Source organism: Enhydra lutris, unplaced genomic scaffold (assembly GCF_002288905.1).
Source record: "Enhydra lutris kenyoni isolate GAN:26980312 unplaced genomic scaffold, ASM228890v2 scaffoldscaffold28, whole genome shotgun sequence".
Taxonomy (NCBI): domain Eukaryota; kingdom Metazoa; phylum Chordata; class Mammalia; order Carnivora; family Mustelidae; genus Enhydra; species Enhydra lutris.
The window spans coordinates 5,134,207-5,154,886 of record NW_019154112.1 but is presented as its reverse complement, the minus strand read 5'-3'; the positions used below and the strand labels follow the sequence as shown (position 1 = coordinate 5,154,886).

General features: G+C 38.6%; 1 protein-coding gene across 1 annotated transcript in view; it reads left to right on the top strand.

Annotated features, from left to right (window-relative positions):
* Nucleotides 1–20,680, top strand: part of LOC111152386 (chromosome unknown C6orf106 homolog) — a 93,607-nt gene that overhangs the window by 37,458 nt on the left and 35,469 nt on the right. The window contains exon 3 of the mRNA XM_022510916.1: nt 3,815–4,012. Coding sequence (XP_022366624.1) covers nt 3,815–4,012 — 198 coding nt within the window. The remainder of the gene's footprint in view (nt 1–3,814; nt 4,013–20,680) is intronic.

The window sequence follows — 20,680 nt, the reverse complement described above, 5'->3', positions numbered from 1 at the left end:
TCCAGTTTAAAACAGCCTCTGGATCTGCAGTCTCTCTTCCTGTGAAAGGCCATTCTTGTGCCTGAACACTTCTTGAAGAGTTGGGCAACAATTGGCTGGCGATTTTACCCTTTAGGTTACTTTGAACACAGTTTTTTTTTATCCTTTTGAAAGTTGTTCATCCATTTTCAAATAGTTTTGTATCTATCAGCTACATGCTTACCATTTGATTAAGGAGAACCTGGCCTTCTATAACTAAGCGATAGGTATGTTAGTAAAGAGAAAGAGGGAAAGCACGCACGTGTACTGGTTCTTCATCATCATTCTCATCTGGCCTATAAGTTCTTTCTGGAAGTAGGGTAACTCAGAAATACAACAGGCCTTAGCTATTTCTCCTCTGGCTCTTTTACTCTCATTCATAATCTTCTCTTAAGAGAAAAGTGCTCACTGAAATAGTTTCATAAATAATTTTCATGGTATCTCTCTGCTGTAATGTTTTAGGCATGCCAGGCATTTGAATATACAACAGATGAGATTGGCAGGAACTACATATAGCTGTCCCAGCAGTTTCCCCAAAGAAGCTAATGTCACACATTGTTTAAAATTCAACTTTTAAGACCATGGAAAAACAGAAGCCAGACATTTAATGACTCAGATGCGGAATCCCAGGATCCAAGCTTTTGGCACCATATAAATTTTAGAAGCTTGGGAACCTTGAACAGGGAAACCTTAAAATTAAAATTGAAAGTAAAAATTTGAAACTGCCCCTCCAATGTGAAAAGGAACAATTTCCCTCATCAATGCTTTAGCTTCTTATTTGTTACAACCACCCTCTATTGTGCAGCCATCATGAATGTTAAGCTGAGCAGGTTATGGCAACACTGGTATTTCTTGGACTTTGGCGAAGTAGTTGGTGATTGTCATGTGAGGCAGTGGCTTCACAGTCAACTTTATTTTTTGTGAACATAAAGCATGAGTTGAGAAAACTTGAAAAAGAACAACTGTTTTCTCCATTTACTTTTGGGTCCTTAAAATAGTTAATTTCTGTGCCTTTCTCTTCAGCTCAACTGTAGAGAAGGTAATTCTTCTTCATCCATTTAGCAGATGTTATTATATTCTAGTCACTTTACATCAGGTATGGGAAGAAAATGGTGACAGGATCAATGACATTCCCTTTTTTGCCTGCAGCTCAATTTGAAACGCAGTCTCCAAACTTCTAGGGATTAAAAAGAATAGGGGATCTTCATTAAGGTTTGTCTTCCTCATTGATCTTTGGATGTTCGTTATTATCTCCCAACTGTTTGTGTAATCACTTATCCCTAGTAAGTCAAGGCTTTCTGGAACTGATGGACTTTTATTTCATTTTTGCCATGTTCTCTGTCATCTCAAAATTGCCATGTCAGGGTTTTTTGTTGTTGTTTTTATTTTATTTTTTTTTAAATAAAATTATATTCCCATGATAACTGAAGAATCATAGCCTTGATCATGTGTGTTTTTGTGATACTTAACTTGGAAAGTCATAAAACATAGGTTAATTTTTCCTGTCTTCTAGATGTATCTGTCCCCCATCAAGCCAGTTTGTAACTGAGACTTAATTTGAAGCCCTGTTGTATTACATTTCTCAAATTCAGATTTTAGGTAGGCGGGGCAGGGGTGGGGGTGGTAGCAGGCTTCCTGCTGAGCAGAGAGCCGAATGCTGGGCTCCATCCCAGCACCCTGAGATCATGACCTGAGCCTAAGGCAGAGCTCAACCCACTGAGCCACCCAGGTGCTCCTCCCTTCCTTCTGTATTAAGAACTGGTATCTTTAACCTTTTTAGAGTTACCTGACTTACTAGACTGTAAGAGCTAAATGTTGTAGTGAGCGCTTGGTAAGTCTTAGAAGGTAAATAATTGGTTCTTCACTTTATAGCAAATTAACACCTTAGAGTTGATGGTGGATAATTCATCCAATTTTTTCTCCAACAAGCTCTCCAGGCACCACATGAATAAAGTGTCTGGCGTACTAAAAAATTAGATCAGGACCCTAGCTGCATAACTTGTTAATCACTTAATGTTTACCAACTAACTTGGTCTCTGGGGAGCACAGAAGCACTCCCTCTTTGCATAGCTGAGAGCTCTGACTGCCTCAGCTGCTTGTGCTTGTCTGCTCAGGACGGCCAAGTATTTCCCACACCCAGACAGTCTTGGTTTTCCTTACTTTCTTAGAAGTTCAAAAACAGACACATTCTTGGGTTTTCATACAAACAGTTGTTGTCTTGTTACGGGTGTTTTGCATCTGTGTGTGTGCATTTGAAAGAATAATTGTGAATTCACCCCTAACACAGCAGTTTAATTTTCCTCCTGGATCTGGGTCTTTAAAGAGACTGACATTTTCCAAGGTCCTCCATGCCAGCTGCTACTATTCTTGACCTCAGACAAATACGCTTTCGCCAAGACCATAGGCCCCAGAAATGTGGAACAATTTGCATGTCTGGCCAGGGTATCATCCACAAGCTTTCCACCAGCAGCAGTTGCCCTTTATGGTGTTAACTTAAGAAGGCACTTTGCTGGCAGGTGTGTTTTTAAGTGGGTCTGACAAAACACTGTGCCAACTGCTTCCTCTGCCACCCCTTAAGGTGCAAGAGCCACAGAGTGTGCTGCTCATTACGGAGCTGTGAGCTCAGCCGTGGAGCTGTAGCTGCCTTTCTCTCTGGTTCGCTTTTCACTGGGTATATCAAAACCAGTCTGGCACTTTGAGAACAAGGAACCAAGGCATCCTAGAATACTCTCAGGAGACATATTTCAAGTGTGCTTTGTCCTTAGATTCCTGCCATGTCCGCCTTTTCACGGTGATTTATTTTTATAATGGATGTATATATACCCCCAAAAGATACAGAGGCTTCTGTCTACAGTAAAAAGAAATATATTGGAGAGACTTGACTGGAAAGATAACCTCTGGTCTCTCTGTGGCCCCGTGACTTGTCAGAACAAGCCAATATATGGATTGCTCATTTTGAATTAGTTTGCATGGAAACAGGTACACAGAAGGAGGGACCCAAATAAGATCTTTATCACTCCCAAAGGAGGAAAGACATTCCTGCCAGTGCCTTGTCCCTGTATTGCCATTCCTGTCCTTTGTACCCGTACCTCTGGCTGGTGTCATCACCTCTGAGACCACAGTTCAGTGTGTTGTTACCAGGGGAGTTATCCCATTACTGTTTGCACCTGAATATGAAACTTTCATTTGACTCCTTTGTCTCGTATATGCAGAATCTCTTGCACCTTGGTCTTTTCATAGTAAGGACTCCAGAAGGAAAAGTCGTACATCAGGGGAAATATTTTAAAATGAAAGGAATATAGAAATTATCCCTCACATGTTTCATCCACTTGCCTTGATAGAAAAACTGGGGATAATCAGATGTATTTTTATTTAGAACGTGAGCTTAAAAAGTTCTCGTGAAAATAGGCATGTGTTACCTCCTAGTGAAGAAAACAGGCCTCCAGAGATGTGGGTCTGTGCTTCATTTCCATGGCTCTTCGTGAACATCATTCTCAGATTCCATGGATTCAGTGTAATGTGTGACCTCCCCTGGGGTGCCCTGAAACGCATCTTCTTGAGGAACTGCCTTGCTTTGGTCATATGTGCCTTATCTTAGGGATAGACTGTTGGTCAGAGGTTGTTAACTCTGATAACTCCTTCTGGCCAGTCTTGTGACATTATGTAGCTTAAGGATATGTGGCTGTGTTCACGTATGTGCGAAAGAGAGAGAGGCCTCTTCTACAGTTTTGTAATGAACTGCACCCATCCTAGGACCACTAATTGCCTAACATTTTTTTCTTTTGCTTGAACTCAGGGGCAGAGGCCTGGCCTCCAGGGGTTTGTCTTAAATATGTCGGGGGAGACCAATTTGGACATGTGAACATGGTGATGGTGAGATCGCTAGAGCCCCAAGAGATTGCAGATGTCAGCGTCCAGATGTGCAGCCCCAGCAGAGCAGGAATGTATCAGGGACAGTGGCGGATGTGCACTGCTACAGGACTCTACTATGGAGGTGAGTATGTCCTTGTGCAGCCCAGGGTGAAGGAATTAAGGTAACATCTTACAGCATTCCCAGCATTGCTCACAGAGCCTGTCAAATGACATAAAAAGGCATGGCCTCTTTCATCTGTCACCCCATGCAGGTAAATGACTTGAATTTAATGACCACTTAATTGGGTCAGTCTAGTGCTCTCCCTTTTACACTGGCACTTTAGTTAAAATTTAGTGAAGTGCGTGAGAGATCTATATCATGCATCTCTAAACAGCAATTTAGTAGCTCTGCTCTTTTTATTATACAATCTAATAGGTGCTGTAAGAATACTGAAGGCAGTCCTGTTCTCAGAGTCTCTAGATGGAAGTCCTCTAAAAAAAGATAAAGCACAAAGTGTGTGTCCTTCTCCCAAGCAGAGCGCCCGTCAGCACCTGTCTCCTCTTTGTTGCCATACTCACTGAGCAGAGTGAGCTGCACTGCCTCTTCTTTCCTTTTTTCGTTTGTGCTTCAACCCTGTCCATTCTTTACCCACTCCAGAGAAATGAAAAATCAGAGACTACCTGGTTTCCAAATCCAGCAGCCACTTAGTCTTTGTACTAATTGACCCTCTGTCATTTGACACCATACTCCACAAATGTTTTCTGAACTGTGTACCTTCCTAGACTCACCGGATAACTGTCTTGTTTCTCCTCCTCTGATTGATCTTTCTCTGTCTCTGTCTAGTCTCCTGTTTGCCCCGGGATTGTTAGATTCTGAGCTGGGTCCTGTTCATGGTCAGTGACCTCATCCATCCACATGGGTTCAATGGCTCTCACCATTACAGAACATAGCAATGTTCCAATTCATATCTGTGGCTGCGGACTCTCTTTGGAGCCCCAAACTTGTGTTTTAACTGCTTATGGGCAGAACACTTGGATATCTTGTAGATTTCTGAATCTTAATGTCTCCCAGGCAAAACTTAACAGTTTTCTTCTCATCAGCACCCCATTGAGGTGATCAGGCAGGAACCTTGGAGTCATCTTCTGTTCAGTCTCAAAACTGTTCTTCATCACAAACCAGTTCCTGTTGATTCCACTGTATCCCATGTCCTGGTAATCCAAAGAAAAATAAATAGTAAATAGTTCCTGTCTTCTAGGAACCCTTAACTGGACTCAGGGCCAGTGGGGCCTTTGGCATGATTTCAAGGGGTCCTGGAATTAATGTTCTTCTATGTTGTTGCAGCCAGTGGAAACTTTACATATTTTTATAGCCTTGAAAAGTTTTAATGTTAGAAAGGGTGTCTCATAGTGCTTATATGACATTATTCTTTACCTAAAACCTTCGTGCCTACTGTACTGAAGCCCAGTTCCTTGGCATGGGGCTTAAAGCTCCTCACGATCTGGCCTCGTTTTCACTTTCATCGTCAGTCTCCTCTTTACTCCCCCACAGCCAGTCCCCAAAGACACCACATGCTTTCACTTCACCATGCCCTTGCTTGTGTTGTTCCTATTGCCAGAAATATCTTTTCTCTTCTTTCCAGTAAACTCCTGCTCATCCTCAGGGCCCTGATGAAATCACCATTCCTCCCTCCCCTTTCCCTCCTTGCTTACTCTCCTCATGACCCCATGGAAATTTTTCCCTCCTTTTTTCATTAATGTTGTACACAGGCTTGTTGTTATACTTCACATGTTGTATTTTAGGTGTTTGTTTATTTACCTTTCTCTCCTACTAGACTGTGAACTATATGTTGTATGACAAACGAATGTGCAATCATGTATCAGAATGTAGAATTTGTCCCTTCCCTTCCGGACTCTCTTTTCAAGCCACTTTTTTTTTTCTTTTTAACATATAATGTATTATTTGTTTCAGGAGTACAGGTCTGTGATTCATCAGTCTTATATCATACCCAGTGCTCATTACAACACATACCCTCTGCAATGTCCATCACGTAGTTACCCTACTCCTCACCTGTCTCCCCGCCAGCAGCCCTCAGTTTCTTTTGTAAGATTAAGAGTCTCTTATGGTTTGTCTCCTTCTCTGGTTTCATCTTTTCATTTTTTCTTCTCTTCCCCTATGATCCTCTGCCTTGTTTCTTAAATTCCACATGTCAGTGAGATCATATGATAATTATCTTTCTTGATTGACTTATTTCACTTAACACAAACCCTCTGGTTCCAACCACGTCATTGCAAATGGCAATATTTCATCCTTTCTGATGGCTGAGGAATATTCCATTGTCTATATATACCACATTTTACCCATTCATCTGTCGATGGATAGTTTGGCTATTGTGGACATTGTTGCTGTAAACATTGGGGTGCAGGTGCCCCTTTGGATTACTATATTTGTATCATTGGGTATATACCCAGTAGTGCAATTGCTGGGTTGTAGGGTAGCTCTATTTTCAACTTTTTGAGGAACCTCCCCACTGTTTTCCAGTACAGGCCACTCCTTCTAATAACCTTTGTACCTGCACAGTTGGAAGTACAGTTGACCCTTGAATAACACGGGGAATTAGGAGTGCTGACACCCCTGCACAGTTGAAAACTTTGACTCCCCAAAAACTTTACTAATAGCCTTGTTGAACAGAAATCTTAACCAATAACATTAAGTTAATTAATACGTATTTTGTAGTTATATGTAACATATATTGTGTTCTTATAGTAAAGTAAGCTAGAGAAAAAATGTTATTCAGAAAATTGAGAGCAAAAATACATTTATAGTACTTTCTTGTATTTATCAAAAAAGAAAAAAAGAAAAAATCTACATATAAGTGGACCTATGAGGTTCAAACTCACATTGTTCAAGGGTCAGCTAGTTTCTACCACTGCTGAGCTCCCATTGCATTTTCTTCTTCTCCCTCCCACCCCCCATTGCATTTTCTCTGCACCTCTTACTCCCTTGCCTCTCTTTGGCACTTTACCTCTTTCTCCCCAGTATTTGATGAGTGTCCCAAATTCCTTTAAAACTTAAGGTGATACATGTCTTATTTTTCTATGTAACTTCAAAAAGCTGAGCCCAAAGCAAAGTGGAGATTTTTTTTAAAAGAATGCCAGTGTTTTTAAGGGAGGAGCATGACCACATATGTGACTTAAAAAAAAAAAAAATCCCTTTGATGCAAAAATAATTGCTTCTTACTGTTCTCTAGTGTTTGAGATCTCTGGTCATGTGTGTGTGTGTATGTTTCAGTGTTAAGATAAAAATAATTATCACTGTTTTGGCCACTAAAATTTATATTTGTAACATTCCCTCCAATTCTAGAAGTAGTTGGGGTATAAAATATACTAGTTTTGGAGGCAATAAAGAATTTAAAGCCTTTCTTGGTCATATAATCTGTGATTTGTTTCTCAGGATTTTGTGAAATCTAATACTTTCAAGAGATCTTAATAATAGATCTGGCTCCATGATTTTCAAAGCATTTTTAAAAAATCAATAGAACCCTTTCCTTTATAAGAGCATACATGAATGCCCCCTCAAATAAAGGGAAAACCTAAAAATGAAACTGGTTTTGTTGAATTGGAAGCCTTCTTAACTCTTGTTGCCTATTCAGATGACCTCTTGTGCTGTGTGGTATAGAGTTTGCAAACAGTTCATCTTCTCTGGTAAAGAATTTAATTTCATTGTACAAACTACTATTTCGTTGAATCCAGATTACTCTTGGTTATAACACATCTTGATAGCAGAGATGGTAAATTTCTGGCAGAATGTGAGTATAGTATACATAAAACCACAACTATGAACATGTAAAAGAAAATAAACTGCCTTGTTAACTGTGATTGGCTCTTCTCAGTTTTTCTGTGAAGTCTCACCTTGCAGGCTCATAAAGTGTGGCGTAGTGGGAAGAGTTTGGAAAGTCAGCTTAGGTTGCCTGGGCATAAACTTGGACAAGTTAGGTAACTACTCTGTGTCTCATCTTTCTGTCTTAACAACAAAGCTTGTTTGTTTTGTTTTTGGTGGGTGGTCTCCTTTACAGTCTTTAGATGGTCTTCTCTGGAAAGAATCATTTTCTTTATTTTTATAAAAACACTTATGTTTCAGTTCATTTCTCTTTCTCAAAAGGAATTTTTGCTATATTTAATAATTTATAAAGTGCGTCCCCTCCCCCCATTTAAAATGGATTGTGCTCTCTCAGAGTCTCTCTGGAGAGGTGCTCTTGGCGTCTTATGTGGACAGTTCTTCATTATGTGGGTCATGTGTATGCGACCCTTGGCCCTCTCTCACTAAATACTGTAGCTTCACATATTCATCTTTCCTGGCAACCCTCCTCTTGAACCACACATGTTTCTTTTTTCTTTTTTCTTTTCTTTTTTTTTTTTTTTTTTAAGATTTTGTTTATTTATTTGACAGACAGAGATCACAAGTAGGCAGAAAGGCACACAGAGAGAGAGGGGGAAGCAGGCTCCCAGCTGAGCAGAGAGCCCGATGCAGGGCTCGATCCCGGGATCATGACCTGAGCCGAAGGCAGAGGCTTTAACCCACTGAGCCACCCAGGTGCCCCACCACACATGTTTCTAACCCCCTTGGTTGAATACCACTAAGTACCTGATTTCCTGGCAGATTGATTTTTCAAGTTCAAACATTTTCTTTTATCTTCTATTTACAGACTTCTTGTTCTTAGGTAAAAGCAACCTGTTGTCTAATACCTGCTATATGTCAGGCACTGTATTGGGTTTTGTACATTACAGATTACCTTTTATAAAGGAAGTATTGGCTACATTTTATGGATGAGGAAACTAAAGACCAGAGATAATTAATAATTTGTGTAGGGTTCATAAAGGTTGTAAATTATTTATGAATTATTACTACAAATTAAGAAAAGTAGTTTTATGGCCTTTGTGATTAATTTGGCCCTCATTACTCTATGGGGTTCACATGGAAACTTTGGCTCAAGGGTGTGAGTACTTGTCAGGGCTTAGGGAGGATTCAGTATATAGTTCCCAGGTCTTCTCCACATTTCCAGAGTAAGTTAGCAGTGAAGTAGGGTTAATGTTGGTGAAGCGACTTTTAGGTTGTTGAGTAAATATCAGTGTTCCTCAAGGAGTTCCTGCCTGCTAGGAGAGGCACACTTCTTAAGAACACTAAGGACACTTGACTATTGGGAAGCAGTAAGGAGCATGAGTATCACCATTTTAGTCTTGATACCAGCAGTAGCGTGCCTCCTTCCAATAATGGAGTACCCTCTTCCAGAATTGGGTAGGAGAGATGTACCCCTGCACTGTGATGGTTCCTTCTAAGTCAGAGGCATTCTGGTTGTGAAGTAAGCTAAGATGAAGTGATAGTGTGATCATCATGTGCTGAGGAAAGTTTCTCCCCTTGAAGTAGTTCTTGTTAGTAGTTCATAGTGGTTGCTAGGGTCATTGCACTTGTACATTAAATACTTACACATTGTCCATTTAGTTTCTCAGAGATTAGAAATGGAATTTTCCTTATAGATTTTTTAAAGATTTATTTTATTTATTTTTTTTAAAAAGATTTTGTTTATTTTGACAGACAGAAATCACAGGTAGGCAGAGAGGCAGGCAGAGAGAGGAAAGGAAGCAGGCTCCCTGCTGAGCAGAGAGCCCGATGTGGGGCTCGATCCCAGGACCACGGGATCATGACCTGAGCCGAAGGCAGAGGCTTTAACCCACTGAGCCACCCAGGTGCCCTAAAGATTTATTTTAGAGAGAGAGGGCAGGTGCGTGGGGGGAGCCAGAGAGAGAGAGAGAGAATCTCAAGCAGACTCCCCACTAAGCAGGGAGCCTGAGGTGGGGACTTGATCTCACAACCCTGAGATCACAACCGGAGCCAAAACCAGGATTTGGATGTTTAACTGACTGTGTCACCTAGACATCTCTGAAACCTTCCTGATTAAAGCTCCTAAACCATAATATGTCCTACATGTTAGAAAACTTATTGGGTGCACTCTATAAACCACACTCTTTATTTCCTAAAACTTTTTTAAGTTCTTCTTCACCTCCTCCAGTTACGAGTGTCATTCCTAGCCAAGTGATGCGGGACTGTCTCTCCTCATCCTTCTGTATTTTAACTGGTCAGTGTTGTAAAAGCAGCTCTGGTTTCACATAGACTTCCTCTAAATTCCACTCTGTGTCTTCCATTTAGGTGCTGTTTTACTTGGCACTTCTGCCCTTTCTCTTTCCCTCTTGCCTATTGAACCCACATTTTTTGCTTTTTTTTTTTTTTTTTAATTGAAGAATAAATAACACTGTTGTTTTAGTTTGAGGTGTACAACATAGTAATTTGATTTTTATATACGGTATGAAATGGTTAGCACAGTGAGTCTGGTTGCCATCTGTCACCATACGAAGTTGCTACAACATTATTGATCATGTTCTGTATGTTGTACATTACATCCCTCTGTGTTATTTATTTTATTACTGGAAGATTCTACCTCTTAACCCCTTTGCCTGTCTTGTCCATCCCTCCACTACCCTCCCCTTTGGCACCCATGAGTTCTTTGTATCTGTGAGTCTGTTCTGTTTTCTTTGTTAAATTGTTTCATTTTTAGATTCCACATATAAATGAAATTATATGGTACTTGTCTTTGACTTATTTCACTTAGCATGGTACCCTCTAGGTCCATCCACGCTGTTGCGGATGGCAAGATTTCATTCTTTTTTTTTTTTTTTTTTGTATGGCTGAGAAATATTGTGTGTGTGTGTGTGTGTGTGTGTGTGTGTACACACACACCACATCTTCTTTACCCATTCTTCTGTTGATCAACTTGGCCATTATAAATAATGCTGCGGTGAACATAGGGGTATTTAAGTCTTTTCAAATTAATTTTTCTTTTGGATTAATACCTCCTGGATAGTATGGGAGTTCTAGTTTTAATTTTGTGAAGCACCTTCATATTGTTTTCCTTAGTGGCTGCACCAATTTACATTCCCAGCAGTGTATAATGGTTCCCTTTTCTCTACATCCTCATCAAGCTTGGTATTTCTTGCTGGCTCAGTCAGTAGAGCATGTGACTCTTCATCTTGGGGTCATGACTTTGAGCCCCATATTGGGCATGGAGCCTACTTAGAAAACAAACAAAAACACCTTGATATTTCTTGTCTTTTTGATACTGGCCATTCTGACAGGTGTGTGATGGTATTACATTGTGGTTTGGATTTGGATTTTCCTGATGATTGGTGATACTGAGCATCTTTTCATGTGTCTCTTGGCCATCTGGATGTCGTCTTTGGAAAAATGTCTATTTAGTTGACCTTATATTAGAACTTCTCTCTTTAAATGTTGGACTCAAAATGTTGCCTCATTTGCTTCTAGAGTCTGTGTTTCAGTTCTGGTCTGTAGAATTCTGTAATATCAGAAATAAGAGTAGCCCTTGAGAACAACAGATTTCTTTTTTGATGAAGAAATGCTAGCCTAAGCTGATTGTGACTTGTGTGGGAAATGTTTTTATTTTTATTTTTATTTTTATTTATTTATTTTTTTAAAAGATTTTATTTATTTATTTGACAGAGATCACAAGTAGACAGAGAGGCAGGCAGAGAGAGAGAGGGAAGCAGGCCCCCTGCTGAGCAGAGAGCCCGATGCGGGACTCGATCCCAGGACCCTGAGATCACGACCCGAGCCGAAGGCAGCGGCTTAACCCACTGAGCCACCCAGGCGCCCCTTTATTTTTATTTTTAAAAAATCCTTTATTTTATTTTAAAGATTTTATTTATTTATTTGACAAACAGAGATCACAAGTAGGCGGGGCGGGGGGGGGGGAAGCAGGCTCCCCATGGAGCAGAGAGCCCGATGCAGGGCTCGATCCCAGGACCCTGGGATCATGACCTGAGCCAAAGGCAGAGGCTTTAACCCACTGAGCCACCCAGGTGCCCCGAAATGTTTTTATTTTTAGAGGGACATTTCAAATGTAAATGAATTTGAAATCCTTAAATATCTTTATGTTGTAAGGTTTTATATCAAGTCTATAAGGTTATGTGCTATTTTAGCTGCAGAGAAGGAAAGCCTGCTTTTGGTAGTAGTGCTACCAGATATTGGTAATTATTTGGTGGTTGTGTCTAGGTAGTTCCACATGAGTCAAAGGCAATGTGAAATGGCTGTACTAGTCAGATTAACCCTCTAAAATGCACATATGTGTGTCATGAACCTGTTCGCAGCATAGAAAATCAAGAAATCAGATGAAACAGTGTAAGTATGTAAAAGGTAGTAAATAAAATATTTGCATGTCCGAGTATGAATCATCAGATGTTGTAACTGCTTTGAAATCCAACTGTGAGTAGTTTTAATGTGTGGTGTTAGTGCTAGCAGTTTACTTCATAATTAGTTTTATTATTTGATAGAAGGGAAAGTATGCTGAAAGCAGCATCTTTTTTTTCCTGTGGTAGCAAAAACCCTTTTGTTAACAGAAACTTCTTTAATCTGGAATGTTAGGTTTCAAGGATTCAAAATTTAGAGGTTGCTCCTTAAAAATATTTTTAACCAAATATAATTCTTGCTTAACATATAAATATTCTTCTTGTTTAATAGAAAAGAAATATTTCTAAAATCCCTGACAATTTTAAAGATTAACTATTCAAACATAATTTGCTTTTAAAAAATATGTACATAGAATCCTTAACTTTTGTGCATATGCATTGGTAAGGGCTGTAGCTGGGGCTGAATCTACTTAAAAAGTGCTTAGTTACTTAGTATAGCCCCATCATAGTAAAACACATAAAAACTCCATTTCTGTGATTCTTGGGTGATAGTGATTTTAATATGCATCATTGGCTTAATGATTACCTTCCTTGCAGGGAGAGAGGTAGAGCCATTATATTAAGTGAACATATTTGGTCATATGATTCTTTTCATTTCTAAAATAATAAAAATGAGGAAAAAGAACAACGGAGGGGTATGTACATTTCCCCTTCGCAAAAAAATGTGCACATGTATGCTGAATTGCTTCACCTGAGAAATTCTTAAGGTTTTATGGAATTACTGTGTGATGGGAAGTTTTAGGAAGTGCAGTACAGTGTACAGTTTCTACTGAAGCAGGCCAGATCATATCTTTGATAAAAGTAAGGAAGCAGGAGTAATTGCTTTCCATTCAAATCATGGTGAATACCTAATTTATCAGTATGTGCTATAAACCTGCTGAGAATTGTGTGTAACAGACTGATGATTAGCATCTAAAATGATTAATATATTGGTCTCTTAAGCTTTGTCTGATATCTTAGTTTTTCAGATGCAATCCCTTAGTTACTGCTCAGGATGTGGTCATTACTTTATTTTTAGAAACCTCCCATTAGTCTTGTAGTTAAGGTGGGACTCTTTGAGGAGGATGTCTCCTTACTGAAAAGCAAATGCATTCTGTTTCTGTAATGATGCTTTGACACTAGCCCCATAATACTTGAAGGGGTTTTTCCTTGAAATGGCAAAGATATTTATCAGTTAGAAATTAGTTCATTCTGTAATCTTTACACTTTTTTTAAAGCTCTCTTTATTTTTCTCCTTTTATCTTTAAAGAGCTTATGTTTCCCTTTCTTTATAAAGAGAATGTCAATATTGGATGTTCGGACTTTAGAAAAGGATGCTTTGTGTACCTGTTAACCTCTGGATTTCGCTTTGTAGTGATCCGTGTCCTTGCAGTGACTTCTTGATTTCCTTTTTTAAAAAAGATTTATTTATTTATTTGTGAGAAAAAGAGAACACAAGCAGGAGGGGCAGAGGGAGAGGGAGAGAGAATCCCAAGCAAACTCTGAATTGAGCTTGGAACCCAACACAGGGCTCAGTCCCACAACCCTGAGATCAGGGCCTGAGCCAAAATGAAGAGTTAGACACTCAACCAACTGCACCCAGGCGCCCACTTCTTGACTTCTAAGAGTTTTGCTTGTACTTGGTTTTGAGACCAATTGAATTCTAAAGCGATTTAGGGTGTGGCTTAGTAGCCACTTTGAAGTCATTTTCCTTTTTAGTTTTAGTTTCTCTTTTTTTTTTTCAAAGATTTTATTTATTTATTTGACAGACAGAGATCACAAGTAGGCAGAGAGGCAGGCAGAGAGAGAGGAAGGGAAGCAGGCTCCCTGCTGAGCAGAGAGCTGGATGCGGGGCTCGATCCCAGGACCCTGAGATCATGACCTGAGCTGAAGGCAGAGGCTTTAACCCACTGAGCCACCCAGGCACCCTTTAGTTTCTCTTTTATGTTTAGAAATCAGAAGTGATTAAGAAAGCAGATCCTATTTCTGACTGAGTCTATTTGAGGACTTTTAAAAATGTTTAATAATAGGGGCATCTGAGTGGCTCAGTCGGTTGAGCATCTGCCTTCAGCTCAGGTCATGGTCCCAAGGTCCCTGCTTGGCTGGCAGTCTGCTTCTCCCTCCCCCTGGTCTTGTGCTCTTGCGCACGCTCTCTCTCTCTCTCCCCCTCTCAAATAAATAAAATCTTTTTTCTAAATGTTTAATAATACATTTTATATTAGTATAGCCAAAATAGGATCATTTCAATATTTTGGGTAATCAGTAGCTATATGTGGCCAGTAGCCTGCCTCGCTGGACCATGCAGCTCTATAAGCTCTAACATGTTGTACTATTGTTTTTTCTTTTAAGAAATTGTATAGCATTGGTGGTGTTCTTTTAAGGAATTTGTCAGTGAAACCATCTGGGAGGGTTCTTTTTTGGGAATTTGAAATTACTAATTCAGTTTATTTTCATAGTTCTAGATTTGTTCAGGTTATCTGTCTTGGATGACTTTGGGTAATGTCAAGGAATTGGTCATTTTCACTAAATTGTCAAATTTTTGCGTGTGGAGTTGTTTGTAGTACCCTTTGTTGTTTTAATGCTTTCTTTGTGGTGATAATCTTTTCTCTCATTCTTTCTTTTTTTTTTTAAGATTTTATTTGTTTATTTATTTATTTATTTGAGAAAGAGAGAGAGAGAGAGAGCACATGAGCGCATGCACCTGGGGGGAGGAGCAGAGGGAGAAGGATAAGCAGACTCCACACTGAGCACAGAGCCCAGTGTGGGGCTCAATCCCACAACCCTGAGAACTGATTGGAGCCAAAATCAAGGTCGGATGCTTACCAGCTGAGCCACCTAGACATCCCTCTTCTCTCATTCTTGATGTTTTGTGTTTCTTTCTCCTTTTTTCTTGATAGATTTCTTAATATTACTGTTCTTTTCAGAAAATCAGCCTTTACTTTCATTGACTTTTCTTTCTGTTTTCAGTTATATGGATTTTTGCTTTTAATTTTATTCATCCTGCTTGATATAGGTTTATTTTATTCTTTTTTTTTTTTTTAAGATTTTATGTATTTATTTGACAGAGCAAGATAGCACAAGCAGGGGAAGAGCAGCAGAGGGAAAGGGAGAAGCAGGCACCCCCCTCAGCAGGGAGCCTGTTGTGAGTGGGGGCCAGTTCCAGGACCCTGGGATCATGACCTGAGCCAAAGACAGATGCTAAACCAACTGAGCCACCCAGGCACCCCTGGGTTTATTTTATTCTTTTTCCAAGTTTCTTAAGATGGAAGTTAACGTTGACCTGAGACCTTTCTTTTATAACGTAGATGTTTAGTACTATTTTCTTAGCCTCTTTGGGATGCTATAACAAAATGTTTTGGATTAGATGGGTGATAAACAACAGCAGTTCATTTCCCACAGTTCTAGAGTCTGGGAAATCTAAGATCAGGACTCCAGCAGATTTGACGTCTGGTGAGGGGCTGTTTCCTAGTTCACAGAAGGCTGTCTTCTATGTTCTCATGGGGCAGAAAGGGTAAGGGAGCTCGCTGGGTGGTTTTGTTTTTTGTTTTTATTATAGGGGCAGTAATCCTATTCTTGAGGGCTCTACCCTCATAACCTAATTATCTCCTTAGGACTCCACCTCCAAATACAATCACACTGGAGATTCGGTCTCAATTGTAAGAATTTGGGGGTGCAAACGCCTGGGTGGCTCAGTGGGTTAAAGCCTCTGCCTTCAGCTCAGGTCATGATCCCGGGGTCCTAGGCTCGAGCCCCGAGTTGGGCTCTCTGCTCAGCAGGGGGCCTGCTTCCTCCTCTCTGCCTGCCTCTCTGCCTATTTGTGATCTCTGTCTGTCAAATAAATAAATAAAATCTTAAAAAAAAAAAGAATTTGGGGGTGCAGGCACAGAAGCACTTATTTTATAGCAACTGTAAATTTCCCTCTAAGCACTACTTTTAGCTACATAGCCCAGATTTTGGAAATATTGTATTTTTATTTTCACTCAGTTGAAAATATTTTCTAATTTCCCTTGAGATTCCCTGTTTGAGTCATGGGTTATATAGAAGCACGTTTTTAAATTTCCAAATGGCAGTTTTTCTGTTATCTTGTTTAATCATTTCCAGTTTCATTCTATTATTGTCAGGGAGCACAAGTTTATATGATTTCGGTTATTTTAAATTTAAGATGTTTTTGACCCAGGAGATACAGTCTTTCTTGTTGGTGAATATTTCATGCGTACTTTAAAAGAATGTTATTTTGTTGTTGTGAGTGGTGTGTTATATAAATGTCAGTTAGTTCCAGTTGGTTGAGGACATTCAATTTCTCTGTCTTTATTATTTGCTTGTTTGTTTGGTCTAATAGTGTTCTATCTGTTATTGAAAAAGAAGTGTTGATGTCTCCAACTACAGCTTTCGATTTGCGTTTTTTTTTTTGTTTTTTTTTTGTTTTTTTTTTTTTTTCAGTTCTATCAGGGGTTGGTCCATACATTTTGAAGCTCAGTTGTTAGGTGTGTACACATTTAAAATTATGTCTCCTAAGTGAATGACCCATTTATTATTGTGTAATGTCCCCCTTTCCTTGGTAATTCTCTTCGCTCTGACGTCTACTTTGTCTGATATTAATATAGCCATTCTAGCTTTCTTTGATTGGTGTTTGCATGATATATCCTTTTCCAGCCTCTTACTTTCAACCTACCTGTGTCTTATATACGCAGTTTCTTACAGATAGCATATAATTGGGTCATTTTTTTTCTCCAGTCTGATAATCTCTGTCTTCTAATTGGTATGTTTAGACTACTCACATTTAGTGTAATTATTGATATATTTAAATTTAGTTCAACCATTTTGTTTTCTGTTTGTTCTCTTATTTGAGGAACTTTTAAGTCTGTTATGTTGGTAAACTTATTAGTTATTTGCAGTTATATTCTTTTAAAAGTGTATTTTTTCTGGGGCACCTGGATGACTCAGTCAATTAAGCGTGTACCTTCAGCTCAGGTCATGATCCCTGGGTCCTGGGATTGAGTCCTGCATTGAGCTCCCTGCTAAGCAGAGAGTCTCCTTCTCCTCTTTCTTCCTCTGCTGTTCTCCCAGCTTATATACACTCTCTCACTCTCTCTCTCTCAAATAAATAAGTAAATAAAACCTAAAAAAGAAGTATATTTTTTTCTGACAATAACAGAAATCTAGAACTTAGAGAATACAAAAAATATAAAGAACAAACAAAACATTTACTTTTCTATGTTGATACAAACACTGTTAATGTATACCCAGTATTAAAAACAAAAAACAAAAATTTTTTTGAATTTGACATTATGCTACATATAGTTGTGTAAACTATTGTTTTTCCTACTCAGTAACATTTTAGTATCTTTCCCCATTATTAAATACTTTCAAAACCAAAGTTTTTAGTAGTTGAATACCATTTCATTGGATTACTATTAATGAAAATATTGTAGATCTTTTTTTTTCTTTTTTTTTTTTTTTTAAGAGTGGTAGAGAGACAGAGGTAGGCAGGGAGTGGGAGAGGGAGAGGTAGAGAGAGAGAATCTTAAGCAGGCTCCACACCCAGCTGAGAGCCCTACACAGGGCTTGATCTTACAACCCAAAAGTCATGACCAGAGCCAAAATCAAGAGTTGGACACTTAACAAACCGAGCCACCCAGGTTCCCCTAGATAATTCTTCGTTTTTTTTTTTTTAATTGCAGTAAAATGGCAAAGTGTACAACTTCATGGCATTTAGTACATTATTGTATTTAGTACATTATTGTATTTAGTACAGTATTGTGCAGTCTTCAGCTATTTTTATCACCCTAAAAGGAAACCCCGTACCCAGTAAACAGTCACTCACTATTGTCATAGCCTCTGGAAACCACTAATGTGCTTTCTATCTCTGTGGGTCGTTAATTCTTTTTGCTGAGGTGGGGCAAAGTGTATAAATAGTGACCAAATAATAAATGTATTAGACAACCATCTGAGAAATAGAATCTGGACTGCTTGCTAAGAATGAATAAATAAGAAAATAAGAAAAAATTCTTATTTGGCTCACTTATAGTTAAATTCATGAATTTTTTTTTTTAGTAAAATAGGGCAAGAGAGTAGTAGCATGAGCTCTGAAGTCATATCATCTGGGTTTGAATTCTAGTTAATAGTAATTAGCAATGTGATCTTTAGGAAATTATTTTATCTTTCAGTGACTTGAGTTTTTTTAATCTATAAAAAACGGAAAACAGTACCTACTTCATAGCATTTTGAGGGAATTAAAGGAGTTAATGCATATAAAAGTTTATAGAACAGCATCTGGCATGATAAGTCCTGATTAAGTGTTAGATGCTATTATTATTTTAGCTTTTTTTCTTATTATTAAAACATCTGACTGTATTGTGAAATCACGTACAGTAATTACTCTTCAACTGTTAACTTGTTTTGTATTAACTTCTTAGTAAAGGTTCCTTAAGGCTTTTGTTACCTCAAACATCCTAGTGTCTGGTGTTTTTTGTTTGTGTGTTTGTGTGTTTGTTTGTTTGTTTTTTGGAGCTCTAGTGGGATCTTGGTGGTGGAGTCAAAGATTCTAGGTCCTAAAATCAGGAAGGTGTTGAACATTTTGTGTAGAATACCCAAGGCGGAAGAATAGTCAGCTTAATGTGAAGGAAGGCCTAAAATCTATACTCCAAGCTTCTACCTTAAGAAACTAGAAAAAGAAGAGCAAATCAAATCCAAAGTAAGTGGAAGAAGAAGAAAAATAAAAATTAGAGCAGGAATCAATGAAATTACAAACAAAATCAGTAGAGAAAATTGGCAAAACCAAAAAGTGGTTCTTTGAAAGATCAGTTAAATCAGTAAGCCTCTAGGGGCACCTGGGTAGCTCAGTCAGTTAAGCGTCTGCCTTCAGCTCAGGTCATGATCCCAGGGTCCTGGAATCAAGCTCTGTGTTGGGCTCCCTGCTCCAGAGGGAGCCTCTTTCTCCCTCTCCCACTTTCCCTGCTTGTGCTATCCCTCTGTCAAATAGTAAAATCTTTTTTAAAAAAATCAATAAGCCTCTAGATTGGCTTACTAAGAAAAAAAAAGAAGACACAAATTACTAAAATAAGAAATGAAAGAAGGAACATTACTACAGATCCCATGGACTTTAAAAGGATAATAAAGGCATATTATGAGCAACTCTGTGCCTAGATGTAATGGACCAGTTCCTCAAAGGATACAATCTGCCAAAGCTTAACACAGGAAGAAATAGCATGAATATGCTTTTATCTATTAAAGAAATTGAATCAACAATAACCTTACAAAACAGAAAACACCAGGCTCAGATGAGTTTACTGGGAATTCTACCAAACACTTAAGAAAGAAATTATACTACTTTTCTGGAATCTCTTCCAGAAGACAAAAACAGAGGGAAGACAGAAACAATTCCTAACTCATTCGGTAAGACCAACATTATTCTGATACTCAAAACAGAGGTATTACAAGAAAACACAGACTGTTACCTTTCAAGAACGTAGATGCTGATATTCTTTTTTTTTTTTTTCAAGATTTTATTTATTTATTTGACAGAAGGAGAGAGAGCAGGAGCAGGGGGAGGGGCAGAGAGAGAGGCAGACTGCATGCTGAGCCGGGAGCCCGACACAGGACTCAATCCCAGGACCCTGAGGTCATGACCTGAGCAGAAGGCAGATGCTTAACCAACTGAGCCACCCAGGTGCCCCTAAATGCTAATATTTTTAACAAAATAGCAGCAAACCCAATCCAACAATATATAAAAATAAGTATACATACATAAGAGGAATTTATATCACATACACAAGACTGATTCACCATTCAAAAATCAATTAATGTAATCCATCACCTCAATAGGGTAAGAAGAAAAATGACCTGTTCTTATCAATAGATGTAGGAAAACCATTTGTCAAAATCCAGCACCCATTCATGGTTAAACTACTGGAAAGCTACAGAGAGGAATTTCCTCTACTTGATAAAGAATATCTATAAAAACCCTTCAGCTAGCATCATAATGATGAGAAATTAGAAACTTTCCCTCTAAAATCAGAAATAAGGCAAGGAAAAGTCCACTGCTTTTCAGTGTCATACTGGAAGTTCTAACTAATGTGATAAAACAATTAAAAGAAAGAAGGTATATAGGTTAGGAAAGAAGAACTAAAACTGTGCTTTTTTGCAGATGACATGATTATATAGAGAATCTGAAAAAATGGCAAAAACTCCTGGAATTAATAAGCAATTATAACAAGGTTGCAAGATACAAAAGTAATATGTAAAAGTCAACCACTTTCCAGCGTACTAGCAGTGAACAACTTGAATTTGAAATTAAAGGCATATTACTGTTTATGTTAGGATCCCCCTCCAAAATTAAATACCTAAGTATAAATCTATCATAATATGAACAAGATTTACATGAGGAAAACAACACAGCTCTGATGAAAGAAATCAAAGAATTAAGTAAGTAGAGATATAGGAAGACAATATTTTCAAGATGCTATTTCTTCCCAGCTTCATCTATAGCTTCAGCACATTCCCAGTCAAAATTCCAGCA